Source organism: Poecilia formosa, unplaced genomic scaffold, assembly GCF_000485575.1.
Source record: "Poecilia formosa unplaced genomic scaffold, Poecilia_formosa-5.1.2 Scaffold27, whole genome shotgun sequence".
NCBI lineage: Eukaryota > Metazoa > Chordata > Actinopteri > Cyprinodontiformes > Poeciliidae > Poecilia > Poecilia formosa.
In genome coordinates this window covers 3348091-3371264 of record NW_006799966.1, presented here as the reverse complement: position 1 = coordinate 3371264, position 23174 = coordinate 3348091, and the positions used below count along the sequence as shown (strand labels likewise).

Sequence of the window (23174 nt, the reverse complement as noted above, 5' to 3'; positions counted from 1 at the left end):
ATAAATAGTAAAAAAAAAATTAATTAATACAGAAATATCTAATGAAATGATGCCTAATAAAAACTATGTCAAGATATAAACCTCTTCTACTTGTGTCAGGAAAATAAGTCTGTGTTCAACAAGCTTCTTTAGCTGTTCTAACTTTTTTTTTTAATGAAAGTCTTCTCGTGATTGTGCATGCCACAACATGGCATAAACATGGTACTTATGTGTCAAATATGAGTTTTGTCTTATATAATAAAGACTTAAAATGTGCATAACGTATCTACAAGTTTCACTATTTAACTGAATTAGTGAAAAAGCAACTTTTCAGTGATATCCAAATTCCTTGAGATGAACCTGTACATTCATCAAACCCCCAAAAACAAAACTCACAATTCCACAATTTACAGATAAATTTTCTGAAAAGTTTCAGAAAACAAAACTTAAAGAATATTTATGCTGTTTTTTGTTGTTGTTTTTTTTAAAGAACAGCATAAATGGGCCTATTTTTTCCAGTACCATCTGTTTCCTTCTTATCCACTCCATTAGTCCAGCATTATAAAAACTGGGTATCTGTTAACTCTTAAATACTGCACAGTTTATCGCATGCTGTAAAGAAAAATCAAGACTCCATGTGCAACTCGTCAGCTGCCATTTCTAAAAAACCCATTTCCACCACAGGGGGGAGGATACAAATACACCGCTGTTACTGGACATAAAACGGACAGACTTTACAGACGGACAACAGATGTCTCATACAGAAGAGAGGGAAAGCACAGAGGGAATGAGACAGAATGGGAGCAGGGAGAAACTGTTGCCGTGAGAACAGCATGGGCTTTTTTTTGTTTTGTTTGTGTGTTGCATTGAAAGGTCAATTCAGATGAAATGCTGGTCCTTGATAGATGGTAATATTTACAAAGCTGAACACAAGTGGATTTAATGCACATATTCGTTTGTAGAGAACAGATACATATTTGCATGAAGAGAGAGCATTTCCTTTTTTTAGCCATAAAAACAAATGGAAAAAAAAAAGATAAGAAAGAGCAGCCAGATTTCTGCGAACGAGAAAAAGTTTCACATTTATTTAATATCAAACAGGAGTTGAATTAAATACCAGTTGATGATGGGCTCTTACAAAAGAAATAAAATTAACCTAATCAGTGCGGCATTGTCTTTTCACACTTCCCCAACCATGATCTTTTTTTTTAATTACTTAATAAATTAATTAGTGTCAAAGGATGAAACATTTTTGCAAAAGAATAAAAAAGAAGACCTGCAAAATCTGCAAAGGCATGGAAGGAAAGGAGTCAAAACTGAAAGTTTCTCTCAAGTCAAATAAATTACACGGGGATCCAATTCGTTCGTGCTAACGTTAAGTCTTTGCATGGCCCGGTGTCAACAAATATACTACAGGCGAAAAGCCCATCATTCATAAAAAGCAAAAAACACTTCACAAGCAGAGATGTGAACATGGTTTCATATGAACTGATGTCTCAAAACTTCTTTTTTTTTCTTTTTTTTTAATATTCAAACATTCTACAACAAGTCAAGTGTGAGAGGAAAAAAAAAAGCACATTTCCAACAGTTTGATTAACCTTGTCTGAAGAATTTTAACATTGAAAGGGCATAACTACTGAATTCTTGCCGTTTCTTTTTTCTTCATCTTTTTTTCACTTTGTCTTTTTGTTTTTACTTTTTACACTAGTGGTACAGCAAAATATATAAAATTTTTTCAGCTGTTACATGTACAACAGTTAATTGTGCAATAGAGAAAAATATAAGGCCTGAGTCTGAATTAGTGGTTTCTTAACTTTACAGTCCTGATGGTGTAAGTGGAGCCTCACTAGTTCTTGTTCTGCACTTCTTGACTTAAAAAGGACCCTGGTTCCGCAAAGTCTCCCAGGAATATGCCAAGAGCTTCATGGTTCTTTGCTTGGAGGTTTAATTTTTTTTTTTTTTTAATCCCTTACTCTTCGATTTTTCTCTCAGTACGACAGAAACACCAGACTTATCTTTGAAACTGCGGCCTCTGTGTTATCCTCTGCACCTCATTAGTCCTGCAGCAGAGCAGCCGCACCACATTTGTCTGGCCTCAGTTGGGTGTGTCTTGTGTGTAAATGAGATCTCTGTGCAAAAAAAAAAAAAAAAAAAAAGTCTTTCATTCCTATTCCCAATCCGGGGACTTTTCACTTCCTGTCCGAACAGGAATGGCATGTGCGGAGCCAGGCCCACTAGGCTCTCTTGACATCACCAGAAAGCACCCAGCTGTTCAAACCTGTGCGACAGAGGTGCCCAAACCCTGCACCCCCTCTCAGAGGCTGGTGATCAGTTGCATTTGTCCATCGCTCGGGGCGTCTCCGTCCTGCTCACAGTCCTCAGTGCTGGGCGAGACGATGCACCCATCGCTGGTGCCTCGGTTTATGTGGTAGTAGGACAGCGGCTGCGGAGCGTCGCCGAGCTCCGGCATGCTCTTGTGATACGCATCCTCGCCTTCGCTGTGAGGCGAGGGAGAGAGCTCCTCCTCTTCCTCCCCCTCCTCCGGCGGGAACGGCGAAGCTGACGGCGACGGAGAGTCTCTCAGGTTTGGCATGCTGGTATACAGAGAGTCTCTATTGTTGCTGGGTGACTGGGAGCCCATGTCCTCCACTGCGGTAACAGTCTCGGAGCCATGGCTGCTGTGGCCCTCCAGGCGCCTGGGAGCCTTCTGGGCGCTGTAGAGTAGAGAGTGAGTCCTTTGGGGAAGTAGGGGGGCCTCCAGCACCTCCTTGTGGTGGGGGTGCAGGAGCAGCTCCAGGGTGGTGTGGCCTCCTCTTCCACCACCTCTCTGCGGGGATGAGGCCTCCGTGTGGTCTGCCACGATGGCATCATCCTCGCTCCCGCTCCCTCCCCGTCCTTGGTCCACAGTCACCCTGGTGTGGGGAGGCGGCGCGCGGTCCCTCTCTCTTGGGGTGCTGCGAGCCTTAGGGGCCCCGCGGGGCCTGAGGTTGTTGTGGACAATCTCGGATATGATCATTTTCTCAAATGCGGCGTCATCCAGGTTGAGGCCCCCCAGGTCACCAGGGGCTCGAACACCCACGGCTTCGTAGTCATCGTCGCGCAGGGAGTAGCTGTTGTTGAAATTGCCGTTGAGGGGGAGGGTGTCCATGGCGCTGATGTCCCTGCTGTTGCTGAGGGAGTGCTGTCCTAGAACGAAAGGCGGAAAAGCAGGTAAGATATAATTTCTCTCATGTCAAGAAAGAAAACCACCACACCATCCACATATGAAGGGTCTTGCAAACATATTCATAGCCCCTGAACTTGTTTGCATGTTGTTGAGTAGAGGCACAATCAATCAGTCTTATGGTATTTTACATGATAGACCAACACAATGTGGAGAATTGAAGCTGCAAGGCTTTGTCTGTATCCAGTTTGGTAAATCTGGATGGAAATTTTTTTGTCGATTTCTTCATGTGACGTATCAGAACGTGCATTTTCACGTCTTTTCACAGGTTCCTAATTGGATTTAGATCTGGACTTTACTTCACAAATACACCACAGCATGATGTTACCACCACCATGTTTCACTAACGTAATGATGTATTCAGAGAGCTGTGCAACGTCAGGGTTCTGCATATGCATGGAGGTCGTAAAGTTAAATTTTGATCCCTGTTGACCAGAGCATGTTTGCTAACCCTAAAGGCCAGGATGCACAAATAACATTTTTTCCTGCTCACATATTTTCCACCAGAGCTGTTGATCTCAGCAGCTTCTCCACGGTAACCACTGGCCTCCTGGTTGCTTCTCTGATTAATGCTCTCCTTGCCTTGCCTGTCAGTATGTCTAGGTGTGTTTGCAGTTGAAACATACTCTCTATCTTCAGATGATGGACTGAACAGAGCGCCGTGAGACGCTCGCAGCTTGAGATTTTGTTCTATAACCCAACTCTGGTTTAAGATTCGCTACGATTTTATCCCTAACCTTCCTGATGTGTTCCTTCGTATCTAATTCTTTGCGCTGGATTTTATTAAATAAAATCAAAGTAAAGGTACAAGTAAAAAATGTGCTACTTAGTTAAAAAGCTGTCTAATTTTCTTCAGCTTCACAGTTATGAGCTACTTTGTGTTGGTCTAGCATATAAAATCCCAATATGCATTGGGATTTATAATTAGGACATGACAAAATTTTTTTTAAAAGTTCAAGAGGTGTTAATATTTTTGCAAAGCACTCCAGCTGATACTGATCAGGACACTTTAAACTTTTGCCTTTTGATCTGAAGTTGGATTTTAATTTCATGTAAGTGCGACAACATGAAATTCAAAGGGGAACCAATTATCTTCCCACCATGCTCGTCCTCATTAGAGACGACGTTCTCGGGCCAATATAAGAAATTATCCTGAACAATATTGGAAGAATGAGACCAAAGAATGAGTTAAAACTTAAAAAAAAAAATACATACAAAGTAGCTCATGACCAGGTAACATCACAGCAGCAAAAACGGCTGAAAAATAAGTGATGTGCATAACCCAAGTAGATGAAAACGAGGGGATGAGAAAATGTGTCATCCACAATGAATAAAACATTCCACCTGGTAAAAGAAGGCAAGACTAGAGTGTAATGTCAAACACAGATGGCCAGCCACCTCTTTTACGCCGGGGGCCCCATGAGAACAGCGGCAGGCCCCCCACACACCATGAAACACAGACACCGTGCAATGACTCACTTTGCCACCACTCACATCAAGTGTGTCTGCTCAGGCTATCAGGCCTAAGAACAGCTGATTTGCAAACAACAACAACAACAACAAAAAAGGAAAACAGATGCTCTTTCAATTGCAGCAGAAATAACAAAATTAGTGAAATAAGACAAAAGTGGAAGCTTGTAACATTCAGCCTGGATTCAGCTGTGTCCTTCAAACCGCAAGTTGATTTTTCTGTGAAGTGTTTAAGTTGAATGGAAAAATGCATGTATTTGTTCGCCAGATTGAGAAGGAAAAGCCTGAAAAAAAACAACTGAATCCAGGGACTCTGCAGGTGAAAAGATTCAGCGGCAAGCATATATACAGCCTGTGTCAGAACTTTACGTACACTTATCACCGGCATGAATTTTAAATTCATTTTGGGGCTTTTAATGACGTGATTAAAAAACATTTTTTTGGGGGACAAGAATGAATATAGAAGAAACAACTTCAGGGAATAAAAAAAATAAAATAAAATGTTTGAAATTTATTATGGACTATGGAATGCACACAGGCTCAAAATTGCACATATCCAGGTTCAAATGCGTACAGACACCCCTACTGATGTTCAAACTAATGTCCCTTAGGAAGTTGCAGAGAAACCACACAGTTTTTTTGTAGCCACCAGCAAGCTCCTGGCATAATTCTGACTGGATGTTTGAACAAGGCTCTTAGCAGAGTTGGTAGAGCTAATTTAAAGTGGTTAGTTTCCTGGCACACAGCGAGCTTTAAAGCACAAGACCATACATTTTCAACAGGGTTGAGTTTGGGGGAATTCCAGAAGACAAACATTAGAATGGTTATCCTTCCTAAACATCAAATCATGTTTTGATGCTTTGATGCATCAAAACATGCATCAAAGCCAGTTTTGATGCATGTTTGGGGTCGCTGACCAGATGGAAGATATAACTGAGACCAAGTTTTCACTTTTGACCAGAACTATTATCTCTGACGAAAGAAACAGAGTGCAAGAGCAAGCCAGAACTCAATTGAAACCCGTTATAACAGGATGCTGATGGAACACCAGTGCCCAACTTCCTGTGACTGGTAATTTGAAATATTTAGCCTCAATGAGAAAAAGGATGTTTTGAGGCTTTCTAGTCTAAGACAACTGTGCCAACTGTCAGGTGTGCAGTTTGTTATGCTCCCTGTGGTACTTGGACTCTTGCAAAATGGGTGGAAAATAGGAAGAAAAGGACTTCCTACAAACTTTTCCACAAGAAGATGATTCCAAAAACGAATAAAAATGGTTTTGGAATATATAAAGCAGGTAAATATCAGCCTTTTGGAATAGTCTGTACTGCAACTCCATTGAAAATTTGAGTTCCAAGGCAGAAAGAAAACGTACCCATTTAAATCAGCTGTACTGTATTTAACAGTCCCACCGTCTTAAGAGATGGGGTCATTTAGATCCCACAAGGTTTTTATGTGTGCTTTAGGAAACCGACGGTCTGGTGGCAGAACCCCTCTTTCCCAGCTGTCTGACCGTGACATTTCTAATGCCCCTCCTGAGCGTTTAGATAAGATCTGGGTGGGTTAAAAAGAAGCGCTGACAATATTCAACCAATAGCTATGCCACAAGCTTGCTGAAGACTACATTTAACCGAATGTAGGTAGAGATGTAGGGATATATTTGAGTCTGTATGAATATTTTTTGACCCTGTGTAAGTTACAGAAAAAAAACAACAACAATATTTTAATCGTTTTCAAAACTCACTGAAGTTATTTGTCATATAAACACTAAACCCTGAAAAAAAATTTGTTAAATGCAAAAGCCCAAAAATATTATTCAGGTTGATGATATTTGGGCTCCGTATTAAAAAAAAAAAAAAAAAACATCAACAAGAGACTTCTTAGATAAAACCGAGTTTGTCCCACTTTTATACGAACAATGTAGAACACATACAAATTACCAAAAACTACTGTGGTTTTCCACAGGCTGCATCTGAATTATAGTGTAAGTGTTAAAGATTTAAGTGGAAGTGCCTCGTTCGCTTTTAGGAGGACTTAATGTGATTGAAGTGTTGGGTTTTTATCATTTCAGGCGAACAAAAGGACAGCGTGTCAATGTCAAGTCTCAACTGAACTAGTCAGAAAATGAATTAAAATAACCAAAAATAAGTTAAAAAGCAAAAAGTATTTTATGGAAAGTGCCAAAAAAGTACAGAGAGCAATGAGTAAGGTGACTGTGGACCAGCCCTTATTAACTTTAATGGGGGGGTTGTCCGAGATCTCAAATTATACCCATCGCTTTCAGATTAGGCTGCTCTATTTTGAGGTTGTGGCTTGAGGGTGCAGCTGTAAATTTTATGTACTGTTCATTGGACATTGCACAGTTTAACCATGAGACATTTCTGGAATATCACTCACTTGATCAGCTGGGCGTCAGTAGCAGATTTTGATTGAGCAACAAAAGGCAGTTGCCCAGGGCAGCACCAGAAGGGATCATACGAGCAGCGAGAAAGTGGAGTGCTGATAAAGGTTCTCAGCCAGGCCTGCATTCATGTAAGAACTTATCCGGAGCAGCTCAATAAAAGTAGTTAAAATAACCTAAATATATTAACTTGTGAGGATACTGAACTAGTTTCAAGGCATTTTGTTGCTGATTTAGTTAATCGTCTGGATTCAAGATAGTTTATTGCGAGTTGAATATATTTTGTTCCTGGCAAACAAAAGACAAAAATGGTAAGAGCTGGGATTTAAACAAGCATGTCAAAAAAATACACAAAGGAAGTATATATATATATATATATATTCTAGAATGAGTAAAAAAATTAAGTGCAAAGAGCAAGATGCAATTCAAGGTCGAGGTGCTGATGGGTGTGGGGGGTTTAGATTTTGCTTCAAAATGTACATTTATCTTTGCATGCAACCTGGACTTTTATTTATTTATTTATTTATTTATTTATTTTTTACTGCAGACAGGTATTGTCTATCGGGAAAGGGAGGGAAATGATGTGAACAGAATTCAACTGGACATGGCGACAGCTGCACTCTGGGAAACGTTCCAGCAGAGATTCATTCAATATGCTCTCTCTTTCCAGTTTTTACTGCATCAGACGAACATCTGCAGAATATTACTTTGTATTAATACACTTATAATGGAGGACAGGCTCATCCTTTTCCAGGAGCTAAGTGTAATGACTATAGCAGGCAAACTTAGTACACGCCTGTGTTGAGCTTGACAGCTTCTCTCTATGCGTATTTCATTTTTGGCTGGTGATCTTCGCGCCAGGTTTTGACATTTGTGTGTCACGCCGCTGCAGCTCCCTTAACGTTATTTTCCATATGTTAAATCCTTGACTTCCCCCCAACCCCCGTTTATAAGCATGTGAACTATTTCTTTTGTTTTGCCTGTGTGTTTGAACACAAATAACAACAGAGGATAGCCTCAGGAGGAGAGGAAAAAAAAAAAAGTGTGTAAGGCAAGGATTTATGATCACACACTGAGAATTACCCGGTAATTAAATATTCCCTCTTTTTATCTGTCTCCTGTGCGCCAGAGTTAAAATGCAATTATTCTACACAGATTAGGCAGGTAAACATTTTAGGGATAGAAAACAGCAGCTAAGTTATGCACCTGAGCTGCTTGGCTGCAGAGGAACTCACCTCAATAAAAACTGAATTAATCAATTTAGAAAAAAACAAACAAAAAAATGTAATCAAAAAGTGCATCTGGTTTTCAGTAGTTCAGCAGTAGCTCGGTCCAAGCACTGCTTCATTAGTTCTAAGCATGAGGTGCGCATTGTGCTGCCAGCCGGCTCGCAGCACAGAACAACAGAGACTGGAGCAGGTTAATCGGCACAGTCGCTCCGTACACACTTTTGCCATTCTACCGCCTTGTGTATTCCCTTTTTATCATCAAGTGCCTGTGAAATAACAGAGGCCTGTAACTCTGCCCGCATTGCGTCACAGGCTTCTGTTTTTTTTTCCTCCTCTGATTGGGCTTCTTTCACTCTGCAAGAGAAGAAGTAGGTCACAATGCACAGCGCTGTTCCAAATCAGGTTTTATCTTCGGAAAAAATGTCGAGATTTCAATAAGTTGTCACTGTGTGACGACGCCCAATGCTCCATACATGAAATATCCACGTCGGTGGACAATAAAAGGTTTATGATGGAGAACTCAGTGGATGCCTGAATGTTAGCTGGGTGGATGGAGGCCAACAGATGGGTGGGTGGATAATGGACAAACCAATGGATGGGTGGATGAATTATGGATGGATGAATGGGAACTGAATGATGGGCAAACAAATCGTCACTAATCTAATCCCATTTTTTTTTTCCAGACTGCCCTCGGATATTTTACTTGTCAGGTGGTGATAACAACATATATGTATATAAGCATATATAAATAATCTGGACTAATATGCTGCAGCTGTGTTCACCAAAAAGAAATTCCCACAAGACTTCTAAGTAGACCAGATAAGACGAATACTCTGATGTTGATCTCATTATAAAAAAGGGAAAACTAGGTAACGATAAATAAAACACTTAGAAGATGCGAGACATGAAGGACGAAAGGTAGAGTCTGTATAATTAGTTTGAACGTTTTCAGTTATGCCATGTCACAGTCTCAGTCTCCACTGCTGTCACTTATAAAAAAAAATAAAAAATAAAAAATTCCAACATACTTCATGGAACAGTTTGGCATTTTGAGAAGGATTTGTTTTCTGGCAGGGAGACAGATGAGAAAAGTGACATCACTCTCAAGATTCGTCTGTTGAATATGAAGCTGCAGTGACTAAAATAGCATACAGAATAAAGGCTGTTAACCAGGCAACACGGCCCAGCTGCAGCCACCTTTAGTGCTCCCTAATTAACACTTGATATCAGGATCATTTATTAATTGCACAAGTATGTGCAATGTATAAAAAAGACAACTTCCTGCTGGAATATTTCCTCTGGCAAAGGCCGTTAACTTTCTTTTCTCCCTCTCTCTCTCTCTCTCTCTCTTGCTCTCTCTCTCTTAGTTGGTTGCCTGGGAACAGCTCCGCTCCAAGACTGGCAGATAACCCACCCCAAAATGGCAAATTGTTGTTTTCCAATGGCTTAAACAAATGAGATATAAAGTGTTAATTAGTGCGCTTTTAAGGTCCTGATAGGCTGATTTTGTTATTGAGGCTGCTTCGCCTGATGTTCCAGCTCGCTGTTAAACCCTAACAACCTGTTGTTTTTACACAAATAGGATAAAACATGTTAATTATTGAGCCTCGGAAGTGCTGGTAGGTGTACTTTGAAACCGGAGCCAGGTTTTCGCTCTTCACGCTTAAAAAATAAAGAGCTGGCTGTAGCTTTAACAGACTCGACATGAAAGTGGTTGCAATCTGTCTCTCTTTTTCCAGAAAGGGGAACACTTGTCAAAATGCCGCATATGTGCTTTTGAAACAACCACAAAATCTGTGCAAAGACAAAGAAAGAGAAGAAGTGAGGTGGCAGGGGTAGAGGATGTGCACCTGGGGAGTGAAAGGCCGGCGGAGAGGGGGTGTTGCACACCACCGTTTCAGCCAGGAGGTTGTTATAGGGGTTAGTGTCGTGGGTTCGGAGGAGGGGGTTAGTTAGGAGGTAGTTGCCAGTCATCCCTGCAATAAACGGAAAGAAGAGACAGAAGAAAAGGGGAAAGAATTAAGAGGCGAAAACAGTAGAGGAAGTGAGCTCAAGGTTGCATGTTCTTAGGGTTTTTGCGGCAACGCGTCGGGTAGATTCCATAAACAAACACTGATACTCGCTGTGCGGAACCTGTCGCCACAGAAGATTTACGGCCTCTGCTCCGTCTGTGCCGCGGACGGAGCAGCCGCGGAAACGCTGGTCAAGGCGTGCCGTTACTCAAACAGCTCGCCGATGCAGCTGACAAACAGCATTACAGGGACAAGTGTTGACCAAAGCCTGGCAACATAATCAGCTGCAATGTTTATGCGAGGCAGATTCATCCAAACAAACTCATCCATTCGAGACAGCAGACGAAACATATCCATGCGGCCTACCACAAATAACACAGTATCCTCATCAACCATCATGCGCTTTTCTAAGCTCTCGGGAATGCAACAACACATCCAAAGTTATTAGAATGAATCGCTGAGAAACTCTGTACTGGCAAGGATCGCTTTTTAAAAAAAAAAAAAAAAAAAAGGCCCGAGCTGAAGCCAAATCTGTATTGGCAGATTCCGGTTCCTGGGTTTCATGATGCTGGAATAATTCCCAAAGCTTGCTCTGACCCCCATTCGACTTTGCTCCTCTCTGTCCTCTTCTTCTACCTTCAAAGTCACTTTGGGATGGCAGTATCTTTAGTCCTGATCTATAACATGATAAACTTCACAACAGTGCTTTGCAAGCGATAAACCGCTTTCCTACAATTCGTCCTGTTGCAACTTGGAACAAAATAGTTTTTTTCGTTAAACTGTAGTTATGCATCTGCATTCGGCTGTAGCTGCAGCGATGCTGTAAGTCTTGACTAGCTTTGCAAATTTAGAGACTGAATTCATCCATCTTCCTATTAGCTCTGCTTAATAAATGCATCCCCACATTATGATGCTGCCACCACCATGTTTCACACTGACGGCGCTCTCCTATCTGTGCGTTTCCTACAACCACAGATTTTCCATGAGGGCAGGAAAGGTACATTTGACCAGATCACCTTATTCCACATGCTGAATGTGTGGGCTACATGGCTTTTCTTCATCAGTGGAGTTTGTCTTGCTCCTCTTTTGGTCCAAACAACTAATATCTGTCCTGTTGGTGTATTCTCCCACTCAGAAAGTGGGTCTCTGCAGGTCCTCCAGAGTTACCAGAGTTACCATTAGCATTTTGGATGCTTTTCTGATTAAATTCTTCCTTGCCCTTGGTATGTTTTCACTTCTACCTATTTAGTTTTTCCCTTTTTGTGCTGTTTTGTAACCTAACCCTACCTTGAACCTCTCCACATCTTTATCCCTCAAACAAAGCTTTAAAGGGCAGAACAACCTCATTCACACTAGGACTGTACTATATACAAATTATACAGTGGATGTTTAGGAAAAAATGCATGCAACACTTTTCAGAGTTTTATTTGAAAAGAAAATTGTATCATTTTCTTTCCGCTTCACAATTTTGCCCAACTTTGGCTTGGTCTATCTCCTAACAACACATTAATACATACACACACGCACACACACGCACACACACACACTTGAAGTTGTAATGTGACAAAACGTAAAAGGGGTTCCAGGAGGGGAGGCGCTGCAAATATATTATTATTTGTCTGTTTCTTTCCATTTATTTAGTCCAAGCGAGCAGAGACAAGTGAGAAAATGCTGCAAAGCTTTGAGCGTTTAATGCATCTGATTGTTCGTTTGGAGAAAAGCGGCATGAAATCGGGCCTTATCTCCCTCTCCCCTCAGTCGGCACGGAGCGATGCAGGCTGCATCCATTGAAGTGTTTACTGTTAATTCAGAGCTTCATCACAAAGAGAACAGAGCTCGCGTCTCGTCTGGTGATGACGGAGGCAGCAGTTGCTTACCCTGGTTGAGCGTGGAGGTGCTGTTTATGTCGCCTGAGATGAAGGAGGACTCCGACTGCTTTCTCACAGTGTCGTTCCACATCCGCCTGATGCGGCTCTGCGTTGAGAAAAAAAAGAAAAAAAAGAAAAAGAAAAAGCAGCCGCTGATTAGTGCTCAACATGGCGCTGTTATGTTTCAAGGCTTCTGGTCCCCAGGCCTGAGTGGCTGTGTGGTTTTATGATTCAGACCATACTCTCTATAAATTAGGATCTAATTGACGCGCTAGCTGATGACATGTTTGTGTATCACAAAGCTCCACAACATGCTATTGATTCGACTGCTCCCTAAAATTGGAGCGACTGAGAATCTTACGGTTTGTAATTTGACTCTGAGCTGCTCTCTTCTGCTCCGAGCAGCGAGAGCAGACGCAGCCACCGAATTCCCAGCGGCGCTCCCTAAATGAGACCTCACAAAGTCTTTGGAGCAGATATCATAAGTGGGATAAGCAGCAATTCTTTCCCACAGGGTGCCCATGTTCTAAGTTCAGAGCAGATGCTTTTCAGGAAATTATAAACTTAAAAATTAATATAAGGTTGAAGAAACCAAGCGAAATTGCCACAGTTTAAAACCCGCTTTGTTGCGTGTTGTATTCATTAACGTTGGGGGAGTTATTCACAATTTTCATAACCTTCAATTTTTTTTTAGTTGTACTTTGCTTTTTAGGTTAATCAGCGAATCTAAAAAAAAAACAAAACAACAAAAAAACAAAACAAAAAAAAACAGAGAGCCAAACATCTTTCAGCCACTCTTTAAAGTAGGAAACGAGGACGCATAACATAAAAGCATAAAGGACTTTATGCGTTTATGTTGCTACACATCTCACTAAGAAGAATGGTTAGGGAGGGGGTGGAAGACCTGCAAAGATTATGGAGTAAGCAGAATCCAGTGTAGAAGCTTTAGGTGCCATCTACATATTAAATGATTGATGTCAAAAAAACGGCCATAGGTCTCACATGAAACGCCATTTTTAGAAAAGCGCTTGATGCCCAGTGCACAACATGGTGGGAGATCAGTCATGCTGTGGGTCTGTATCTTACCCAAAGCATCTGAGATTCTTAGTACGCCTAAAGATCTCAGATATTTTAGACCTTAGTACCACCGCAGTTTTTGAACAACATTTGGTCAAATCAATACATAAGCTCACACAAGAGACCTTGTGTGCCGACCTCAGTCCGCAGACTTTAACCAAGTAGAAAAGTTGTTGGGGGAGCTGAAAGGAAGAGAACAAAAGGCCTTAAGGCCTTTTAAACAGCTTTAACAGAGGTTCCAGTCAGTGTGGAGGGAGCTTTACTCTGGTTCAATATTTGTAAAACAAGCTAATTGATCCAAATGTGAGAGATTTTCCTAATGCTAAATATAATCTATGGCTCAACGATCAGAAAGGAGATGTAATTATATTAATAAGTATTGGCTTCATGAATGAAACTGAGCTGCATGCTTTGTTGTTCACATAACAAATCAAAGTCTAAAAATGACAAACGGGTTTACCTATCTATACAATTCTGACATATGTATTTCTTGCTTGATCTGACTTGTGTAACGAAATAAACCATCTTAAATGTTTTGTACAGCATCATAACAGTCGTGGCTGTAATTTATTTCCGAATATCTCTACTCCGCGTCATTATTTTGACAAGCTCGGCTGACAGACGATGCCGACTGCTTTCTGAAAGTGTGTAAATCTTTCACTCATTATCTGGCTGAGAGGCATTTCCTTCTGTCAGACTCTGATCGTAAAAAATGCCTCACCTTCACGAGGACTTCAAAAGATATTAGATTTAGAAAATAACCAAGAGCATTTTTTTATTACTTTTTAAACATATCTTTGTTGTGTCCTAAATGGGTTTTCTCAATAATCACAATAAATACTACTATACGTTTTTTTCTGTATTAAATTTCTTCAACTAGATGAGAGATACAAAAGCGTTAAAAGAACATAAATATTAAAGAGGAAAGCAAACACGATGCTGGCAGAAGCTGGGAAGAGAGTTGTTATGAAAATGTAAGTATTTGAAGTATTTCACTAAAATTGAGTTGTTTGGCTACAATGACCATTGCTACATCTGGAGAAAAAACAGGGATGCTTGCAAGACTAAAATTATCCTTCAAAGCGTAAAGCATTGGGAAAAACAGGTCACAGAATATAGTTTACACTTATCTGTATAGGAATAGAAGTGTATTGCAATTTCAAACATGCAAAGAACTGTTGGAACAAACCATTTTTATTTAGGTATCATGCATGCAGGTTGCTCAACACATGGTACCCAAGCAGTACATTTGGTGACACTTGTTGAATGCAGGATAACAAAGTTTTAGAAGGCGAAAGTCAGTCATAATTGGAAGGTTATTTATGTTGGCAAAAGCAGAAATATCACTGTTGAGTTAAATATTTCACTATTTAGTCAAATCATATTGTTACCATGACATTCATCAATAATATCACAGAATAAATGGCATCATCAGGAAAGAACATTTTGTGGAAAATACGGAAGCAACATATACCTGGAAGACATAACTAATACGTCATAACAGTCATCTTCAGAAAAGAACAACCAAATTAATTAGAAAGTGACTTAAAGAGAATGACCTGTTTGCAGTACAGTAAAAAGCTCACTAAGTTCTACCAGTTCTGTCAGGAGGAATGGGCCAAAATGCCAGCAAACTATTGAGAGAAAGCTTGTAGAGGGAAATCCAGAATGTTTCTAACCCAATTCATACAGCTTAAAAGGCAATCCTATCAAATATTAAAGTCATGTATGACATCTTCTGAATTTGGAGGTTTGGTTTTTTACCAAAAAAACTAACTGACATAAAATAGGAAACGTTTAGCTGGTGAGGAAAAAAAAAGTTTGTCTTTTTTATACGGCGTATGTAACCATGCACTTTCAACTGAAATCACACGTGGGAAAAAAAGGTCTCAACACTTGACACTTGCTTGCTTCCCGTTGGCCTACCTGTGTAGCAGAGGAGTAGCGGGCTGTGGATCGAGACGTGGCAGCCTTGGCCGAGCTGTGGGAACTCTCAGAAGGCAGAGCGCCACAGCACTGGGACTGATGGAAACATTTGCTGTACTCCTTCCGGACCTGCAGAGCAGCAAAAAGATTAGGACAAACTGAACACGCGGACATAGAGTTTGACACATCCGCCTCTCCTCGGGGAGAGGTGCAAATCCCAAATCTTTATCTACTGGCAGCCAGCCGACAGCAGTTTAAATGCCAAACCTTCAAGAACTGGGATGACAGGAAACCTGTAACACGCTACAAATTACAGCCTCCCCTCGAATATCTGTTTTGCTTAAGTAGGAAAAATATTTGTGAAAATATAAATTATCCACATGCTTAGCATTGGAGAATGACTGTGTTGGGCTTAAATTAAATGAAATTTGGAGTTAAATGGGAAAACATGTAATCTGTTACTTATCTGCAAGCTATGACTTGACCCACTTAAAATTCCTTCTCGTAAAATAAAATTTATATGCAGCCAATACATTTTTTTTAACTACTAAAATTCTGAACAATTGTGACATTAGCATTTATTTGCATGAAGTTCTCTTTAGTTTGATACGTTTAATAAAATTGTGTGTAACCTACTGCGGCCAGATGTGACTGGGTAGATGTAACTACTCAGTAACTCTGGATATCCGCAACTGAGGTGGAAAACAAGACTTATGTCAATCCACAAATCTGTCAAGAAAAAGCTGTTGTTGAAGCAAAGCCGTAAGGAATCAGACCTACAGTTGTGTAAAGGTGGAAAAACAACAGTTGAGACCAAGAAACACGACTCAAGCAATATTACTGCATAACAATATACTGGTAAAAAATGACAAACAGTTGTGATTTGCATTTTCTTCCCTCCTGTCTTGAGCTGTACGTCAAGGTCTCTTTGTACTTTCATATGAGAGGAGTGGGCATCTACTACAGAGACCATCAAATAGGCTTCATTTTATACGTATGCGCAATTGAGCTGTGTGAGTGTGTGTTAGTTGTGAACTAGTGCATTCCAGACGTTCCTTTGTGGTCCTAATACAGCACACACTCATACTGTGATGATGATGAAGATAATGTGTGATGTACTGTGGGGTTAACGGGAAGAAGGATGGAACGTAATACATGGCAACCCTGGAAGAAACTCTGTTTGAGGATGTAAAAGACAAACATCCAGAGTCACAGTGGAGTGAGTTAGATCAAAGGATACTTATCTATTCAAATGGCCCAGTCAAAGGCTGGACATAAATCAAATTGAGAATCTGAGGCAAAACTTGAAAACAGATGTTCTCTATCCTGTCTGAGTTCTGGAAAACGGAACTACAGACTGAGGTGTTATTGTCTTTTCAATTAAATACAAAGTATGTGTTCTTCACATCCAAAGCGACGTAAATCCCACTGAAAAACTTTTGACCTTTGCAAAAGCTGGAAAAGTGTGAGGGGTATTAATACATTTACAATGCATACTGTATGGCAACTTTACAGATAAACGAGTTCCTCTCGGCTGTTTTTTCACCCCTGCACGAGACCCAAAAGGCAGTTTCTTACTTTTTTCTGAAGCAGACAGTGAAAGATGAAGATAAACATCCCTTGCAGAGTGTTGAAAATGGTGAAGAGGTAAGCCATCACGATGGACGACTCGTTGAGGAAGAACAAGCCGAAGGACCACGTGAGTCCCAAAAGACAAAGCAGAGCAAAAGCTCCCAACACCCATGACCTGCAAAAAATAAACAAAAAACAAAAAAAACAGGAAGAAAAGTGATGATGAACAACTGAGAAAGGAAAATTGTGCTTCATTTCAAAACTTCTGAACTGCACTTTACATATATTTTTGGGGTTACTTTTCCTGCTCTGGAAATGTTGCAGAAATCGGACAGATAGATATAAATTTAGCTCCTTGGTCTGCGTCAGAGTTTGGTAGCTGAAAAGACGGCACAAATAGCAGGCTTCAATCAGCGCCTTCTGAGGAAAGTCTGAAGGATACAAGATAGCCTAACAGTCAGTTTCAGTGACAAAAATAAGCAACAGAAAGAGGGGAGTCCTCCCCCCCACCCATTTCTGAGAAAGATCTAGCGAGTGTGGACACAAGGGGAGAAACAGACCATCAACATGTCACTTGAAAAGAAATCAGAATAATAATCATGGCTTATTAGACATGCTGCAGACTTGTTTGTGCTTCTTCTGCAGGGATATAATTTTGTTTTGGGTCTGGAGAAAAAAAAAAAAAGCCCGACAACTTTTTAACAAGTTCCAATATACACAACACAAAATCTCTATACGCCATAGCGGAAGACCTTAATTAATGACAGTTAATGGGTTTTGACTGCTAGTTATGGTTACACAAAATGCAGCATCCACAAATGTGTCATGTATGTGAGCTAAAACAAGCACGAAAGCCAATTAAGATGTTTTATTTTGTTCAGTTTTTTTTTTTTCCGATTTTTTTTTTTTGGTTTGGACCCAAATCTGAGTTGCTGCCTAAAAATCAAACGCCTACATAACATATGCTGGCATGCCGTCAAACATATTGTTGAACAAGGCTCCAAGCAGAGAAATGGTCAGGGATTTGCTGTTTTATCAACCCAAAGCAGCCCACTGGAAGCAGGGAGATGGAAGAAAGCCCCCACCCCTAAAACCCACTTCATATAATTATTTCCCCCCGTTTTACACATCTTGAAATCAACGAGACATATGGTTGGGATCTATCTTCCAAATGCGCCTATAAACTATGCGAGAACACAGGAGCAAAGAGACGCCAAAAGGTCAGAAATGCACTTATGAAGAAATAAAACAGGCAATATACCCATGAGTAGCGCAAATACTGAAATCATAAAAGTGAGCTAAAAAAGCACCACCAACAGACTGAGAAGGAAAATAAAATATGAAAGGGAAAACCGTGGGTCTGGCTGGAAGTAAAATCAAATAAAATGTGTAGGTCAAATACAGCTTTTGAAATTATAGCAGCAAGGCAGAAGCGGCGACGGCGCGTATTATTTTCCTCCTCGCATATAAACCACCATCCCTCCCCCCTCATGCCCTTTCTCAGTACGCACACACAAACACAAACACACGCACACACGCACGCACAGTCACAAAACAAGCAACGACACACCCGGCCTCTTAATCTCCTGGAGTGACACTCCTCACCTGATACCCCCCAGCCTGGTTGAGTCAGGTTTCATGGAGGTGGAATGCTTCACCATCTTGTACATCGTCACCACCAGGAAGATGACATTGACCTGTCAAAACAGATGTGCATCAGGGTTAATAGACTGCACTAAGGAAGGCATCCGGTTCCACGTGCTCGCAGTGCAGGCTCGGGTCCTGTCAGTAGAGATGTAGTCAGACCCGTTCCTCACAGAGAAGTGCTGTGACGCACTCCAGATATTCTAATGAGTTAAAACCCATGTATTTAAACACTGCTTGCATTTAAATATTCAGTTCTGTATTAAGAAATTCTCAGACACTGATGTTGAATCACAGCTTCTGTCTCAGGAACAGAAAGAAATTTAACTGAATTTAAAAAAAAAATCTGTTTTACTTGTTAAACAGAGAGTACAAACAAAAAAATATTTTCTAGCAGAAAAAAAGCATTAGGACCCCTCTACTCTCCAATACCTAGACTTATCGTCTTTGGCTGAAATAACTTCGGTGTCTCTGGTATCAGTCTGTGGAAAGGATACTGTACTTCTCACTTCCAACTGAGAGATGCTGAAGGGGTTACTGCTTGTAGAGCTCATTTTAGTCTTCAAACTAAAATTGGCTCTGCATGACATCATTTTAGGAAAATTTGTAAAATTTTGTAGAAATTCTCAGATTTTTCCTTGAATTTTCACGTAGCATCTTAGGCCTTATGAGAGTTCCTAATGTGACACAACTTCAGGAACAGTGATGAGGACTGTTCTTAAGCCTTCATTATGGTGGAAATATCAACAGAAAACAGATACTAAAATGGATAGAGCTCTGCCAAGAACAGGCTCTGCTCTGGTTTTGGTGTCCTTTTTGTGTTTTGTGTTGATCGTTTAGCCAGATAAAACAACTTGATACAAGCAGGCAATGAGTGTCCACACACCATCACTAAATAGATGGTGTAGTAAATTAACCAGCACGGCTAGAAGCCTGTAAATGTGTGTAAATGTGCGATGCTTCCAATTTGCATAGATTCATCACCATGACACTTCTAAATCCAGATCACTTATACTGGGGGGACATTTTTTATGGTTTATGTATAAACCAATTACAGTAAAGACAGTGTCTTTATGTCAAAACATTTTTATGGACCCATGTAAAAATAACTGAAGGATCAATGTTAAGACTCTGGTGTAAAATAAGTGTGCTTCAAATAAGTACCTACTGCAACAGGGTCAACCACGCCACCTCAGTAAGGTAGAACTTTCTGTCGCTGTTAGAAGCAAACTAAGTCACTCTGTTTTTTTGGGGGGTTTTTTTGGCTCTCGTGGTCTTTATTTGAAAGTGCTACGACAGGAAAGTAGGGTAATGAGAAAGAGGGAAGACATGCGGCAAGGGGCTCACCAGGCCGGGAACCGAACCTGCGACGGCTGCATCGAGGACTAAGGCCTCTTTAGGTGAGCTGGTGCTTAACCCCTGCAGGAGTTTTTAGAATAAAGTGGGAGCTCTCTGAGTGGAGTCAGAGAATCTTTGAGAACCCGGGTCTTGGTCTTTTTCCATGTTCTTTCTGGCAACTTCACTTTGGTCTACATGCTTCCTTAGAAAAGCACAGAGTGGTGGAATTTATTTACTTGGGACGGTTTTCCTTTTGAAGTTGAAAGTGTAAAATGAAGAGAAACCTTTTCTCTTTGGCATCGTTGAAAGTTGTAAACAACAATAAATAGCAAATTTCCTTTTTTAGCGAATTGCAACTGCACTCTTAACTCGGCTGTGACTTCATTCCTAACTCTAAGCTCCAACTTCTGGAAAAAAAAAAAAAAATCGACTGCAGCATTAATCCGGGACAATTTAGGAGAAAAAGCTGCAGGAGGGAAGTTGACCTTAAAGCAGGACTTCCACACTAAGAGCCACAAAAGAAATGTTTAGATCAAAGAATATCCATGTGTTAAAATGGCCCAGTCGAAAAAGTCCCACAGAGATTCTTGGATAAGATGAGAAAATTGTTGTTCAGAGATGCTCTCCATTTACTCTGATTGAACTTGAGCCATTCTGCAAAGAATAGGGTGAACATTTAAGTCTTTAGCTGTGCAAAGCTGGTAAAAGACATTCTTAGAAAAACTAGCAGCTGCAATTGCAATTGACTATTGACTCTTGAAGCTGAATACAAAAGCATGCCGCACTTTTGATGTCTTTGTTTGAGAAATACTTCGAGAGCCACGTATTATTTTTGTCCAGTCCTAAAATACGCGTTACTTTGTCTTGGCCAATCCCATGAAATCCCTCTAAACGAGGTTCGCGGTCGAATCGTGACAAAATGTGAAAAAAAGATTCAAGGGGTAATAATATTCCTGAAAGACACTGTAGAGAGAAACCAATATGGTCTGAAAAGAAACACTACATCTTTTATTGTGTTGGCTTGAAAGCAAGCAGCACACCTTCAGTGAGAGGTCTATGAAAATTTTATACTGATCATAAGGCCTCCTGACTTTCACAGAGAAAATCAACAGCGAGAGGTTATCACTTTGGTCTTCCTCAGGCGGCTCGGGGCTTTGACGCGAGCTGCGTTCGCTGTTTGTCTTCCTTTCTCGTGTTCGTCATTACAGACGACGCCAAACACGGAGCGCAATTACACGAGAAGAGGACGCACGCGTGGCAAAGCCCAAACAAATCTTAACAAGTCATGGCTGAAAGCCATGACGTGGAATCTTTCGGAGAGAAAGGTGGGGGGTGGGAGCAACGGGAGCTGAATGCCATATTTTAGAGGCAGTTTCTACCAAGGCCAGGAAAAACATTTAAGTGATTCAAGCCATACATCCAGAAAAGGTTTCCATGCTCTCAGGATGTCTCTTTCTGTAAGCACCGCAGGGCCTGCGGCCACAAAAAGGAAGGGAGGGGATGAGCTTTGATTTGGTCTGATACCACATTTAACTGTTCAAATGTGCTGCACTGAAGATTCCATGAAAAACAACAGGGGTGATGTGGAACCTTTTAATCCTCCATCAGGAACTTCAGGTCGACTTTTTTTTTTTAAAAAAGCTTAAAAATCTTTAAATGTAGAAAAAAAAAGCTGAAGTTTACTAGAAAGCAAACTATAATTATAAACATTTTTGAAGTTTTTGTTCTCCTGCAGGAAGAAAGAATCCCAATTATCCGACCATATGGATGCAGTCTAAAAAAAAAAAAAAAAAATGACAAGATGACAGAAAATAGTCTTGGAAGGGAAACAGCAGCAGCATGTGAGGGGCAGGCATATGTAACCGAACAGCGGCGGGGAGAAAGATGGAAGAAGTAGGAGCGGCTGCGAAGACAGAAAGAGGCTTTTAGATCACAGAGTTTTGTCTCCCAGCCACTGGGGCCAATTTACGTCCACATGAGCCGAGAGGCTGGAGATACATTTAACACAGCCGTAAGTGATGACACAGATACGGTGAGACGGACAGACGGACGGACGGATGGCGAGTAGAGAAGCTGGGAGGCACTCTGCAAAAAGCTGCATATGGACCCCCTCCCCAAAAAAACACCTCCTCCCCTACATGCTTGGTCTCTAAGGAGCCATCCTCCACAGTTTTCAGGTCTCTTACTTCTCTGCCAAATAAAGCACATTAAACCAGTGCAGGAGTCCGTGCAGCTCCTCTCATGGTTTTGCATGTTTATACAACCGTTGGACTCGTTTACATACGTGTTCCTGCGTGGACATTTGCCGTGTGTTTGTTCTCACCTCTCCTGCACGTGTGTTGTGAGTTTGCGGCGAACTCGGTGTACTCTACATGAAATATTAAGAAGTGAAGATGGAGATGTCCGTGTGCCGGGATTGGCTGGGGATGTGTCATGATCCTCAGCAGGGCAGTGCACTCTGGTAATGGTTGTCTGGCCCACCCACTCATTACTTCCATGTTGCCCCCCCCCACCTCGCCCCTCAGCGTCATCCCCCTTGTTTTCCCACTGAGCAAATGACCTTCATGCCTGAAACGATTTCTCCTCCTGATTGCAGGAAGGGGAGTATTCTCTAGTTGAGACGAGAGGACCGAAAAGCTCAGCGTTGTTACTGCTCAACAATTCTGATTTCATAGGATTTCATAGCTGAGTGGACACTGATGTCCTCGTGTCAGCTATAATGGGACCACTTTCCTTTCATGCAAATTGATCTGAGAAAGCAGAGCTAAGAGGCTGCCAGCACACATGGAGAGAAAATCTATAAACTGTTTCCAAAGCTTCTCTGCGATTAAAAAAAAAAACGATCCTATGCTTGCACAAATTTTAAAACTTACCACTATTATGAAGGTCACTGGTCCAATGAAGCTCCATATGAAATGGTTATCCACTCTCAACCAGCATCTGGAACACGTAAAGAGGAACATTTAGTTCATCAAGTCGTTTCAGTGCCAAAACACTGCTCAGTCGTATTGATTAGTGCACAGAGGAGCTGGTTAGATGATAGGCCATGGCAACAGAGCGGCAACTCTTCTGACCACAGTGAAGAAAACTCGACCTCGAAAGGGTGTTGGAACTGTGCCACGAGGTGCTGCAGAGTAAAAAGCAATTCTTATCGCGCTTGTGTTTTCCATTTATATGTCTCAGTGTTTTGCAAATGTGCTGCTCTGAGATTGCACAGAAAGGAGGTGATGATAGCAACCTGTGACTTATTATTATTATTTTAATTTTATTTCTTAAGCGGTTCCTTTTTTTTTTTTTACTGTTCCTACTACTTTTGCTTGTCCTGGTTTATGGCTCACCGCTCTGCCGAGTGTTACTGGGCGTGGTGATTCTGGGGGTCATTTCACCTGGTGAACATTAAAGGGTAAAGAATCGAGGGATAGGTGGTTGCGGCAGTTT

General features: G+C 41.1%; 1 protein-coding gene across 15 annotated transcripts in view; it reads right to left on the bottom strand.

Moving 5' to 3' along the window:
- Window positions 1-1039: 1039 nt before the first annotated feature.
- adgrl2b.1 (adhesion G protein-coupled receptor L2b, tandem duplicate 1) overlaps window positions 1040-23174 on the bottom strand; it is a 129468-nt gene continuing 107333 nt past the window's right edge. For 6 of the 15 annotated variants that reach the window (XM_016669773.1, XM_007548709.2, XM_007548710.2 and 3 more), the window contains 7 exons: window positions 22610-22676; window positions 18360-18451; window positions 16761-16929; window positions 15183-15311; window positions 12189-12285; window positions 10150-10275; window positions 1040-3165 (listed from right to left, as the gene is read on the bottom strand). In XM_016669773.1, the coding sequence (XP_016525259.1) occupies window positions 2294-3165; window positions 10150-10275; window positions 12189-12285; window positions 15183-15311; window positions 16761-16929; window positions 18360-18451; window positions 22610-22676 (1552 nt within the window). In that variant the 3' untranslated portion in view covers window positions 1040-2293. Of the gene's footprint in view, window positions 3166-4681; window positions 4736-10149; window positions 10276-12188; window positions 12286-15182; window positions 15312-16760; window positions 16930-18359; window positions 18452-22609; window positions 22677-23174 lie in introns of all 15 variants that reach the window. The other 9 variants (XM_016669778.1, XM_016669780.1, XM_016669779.1 and 6 more) reach the window with 6 other exon arrangements.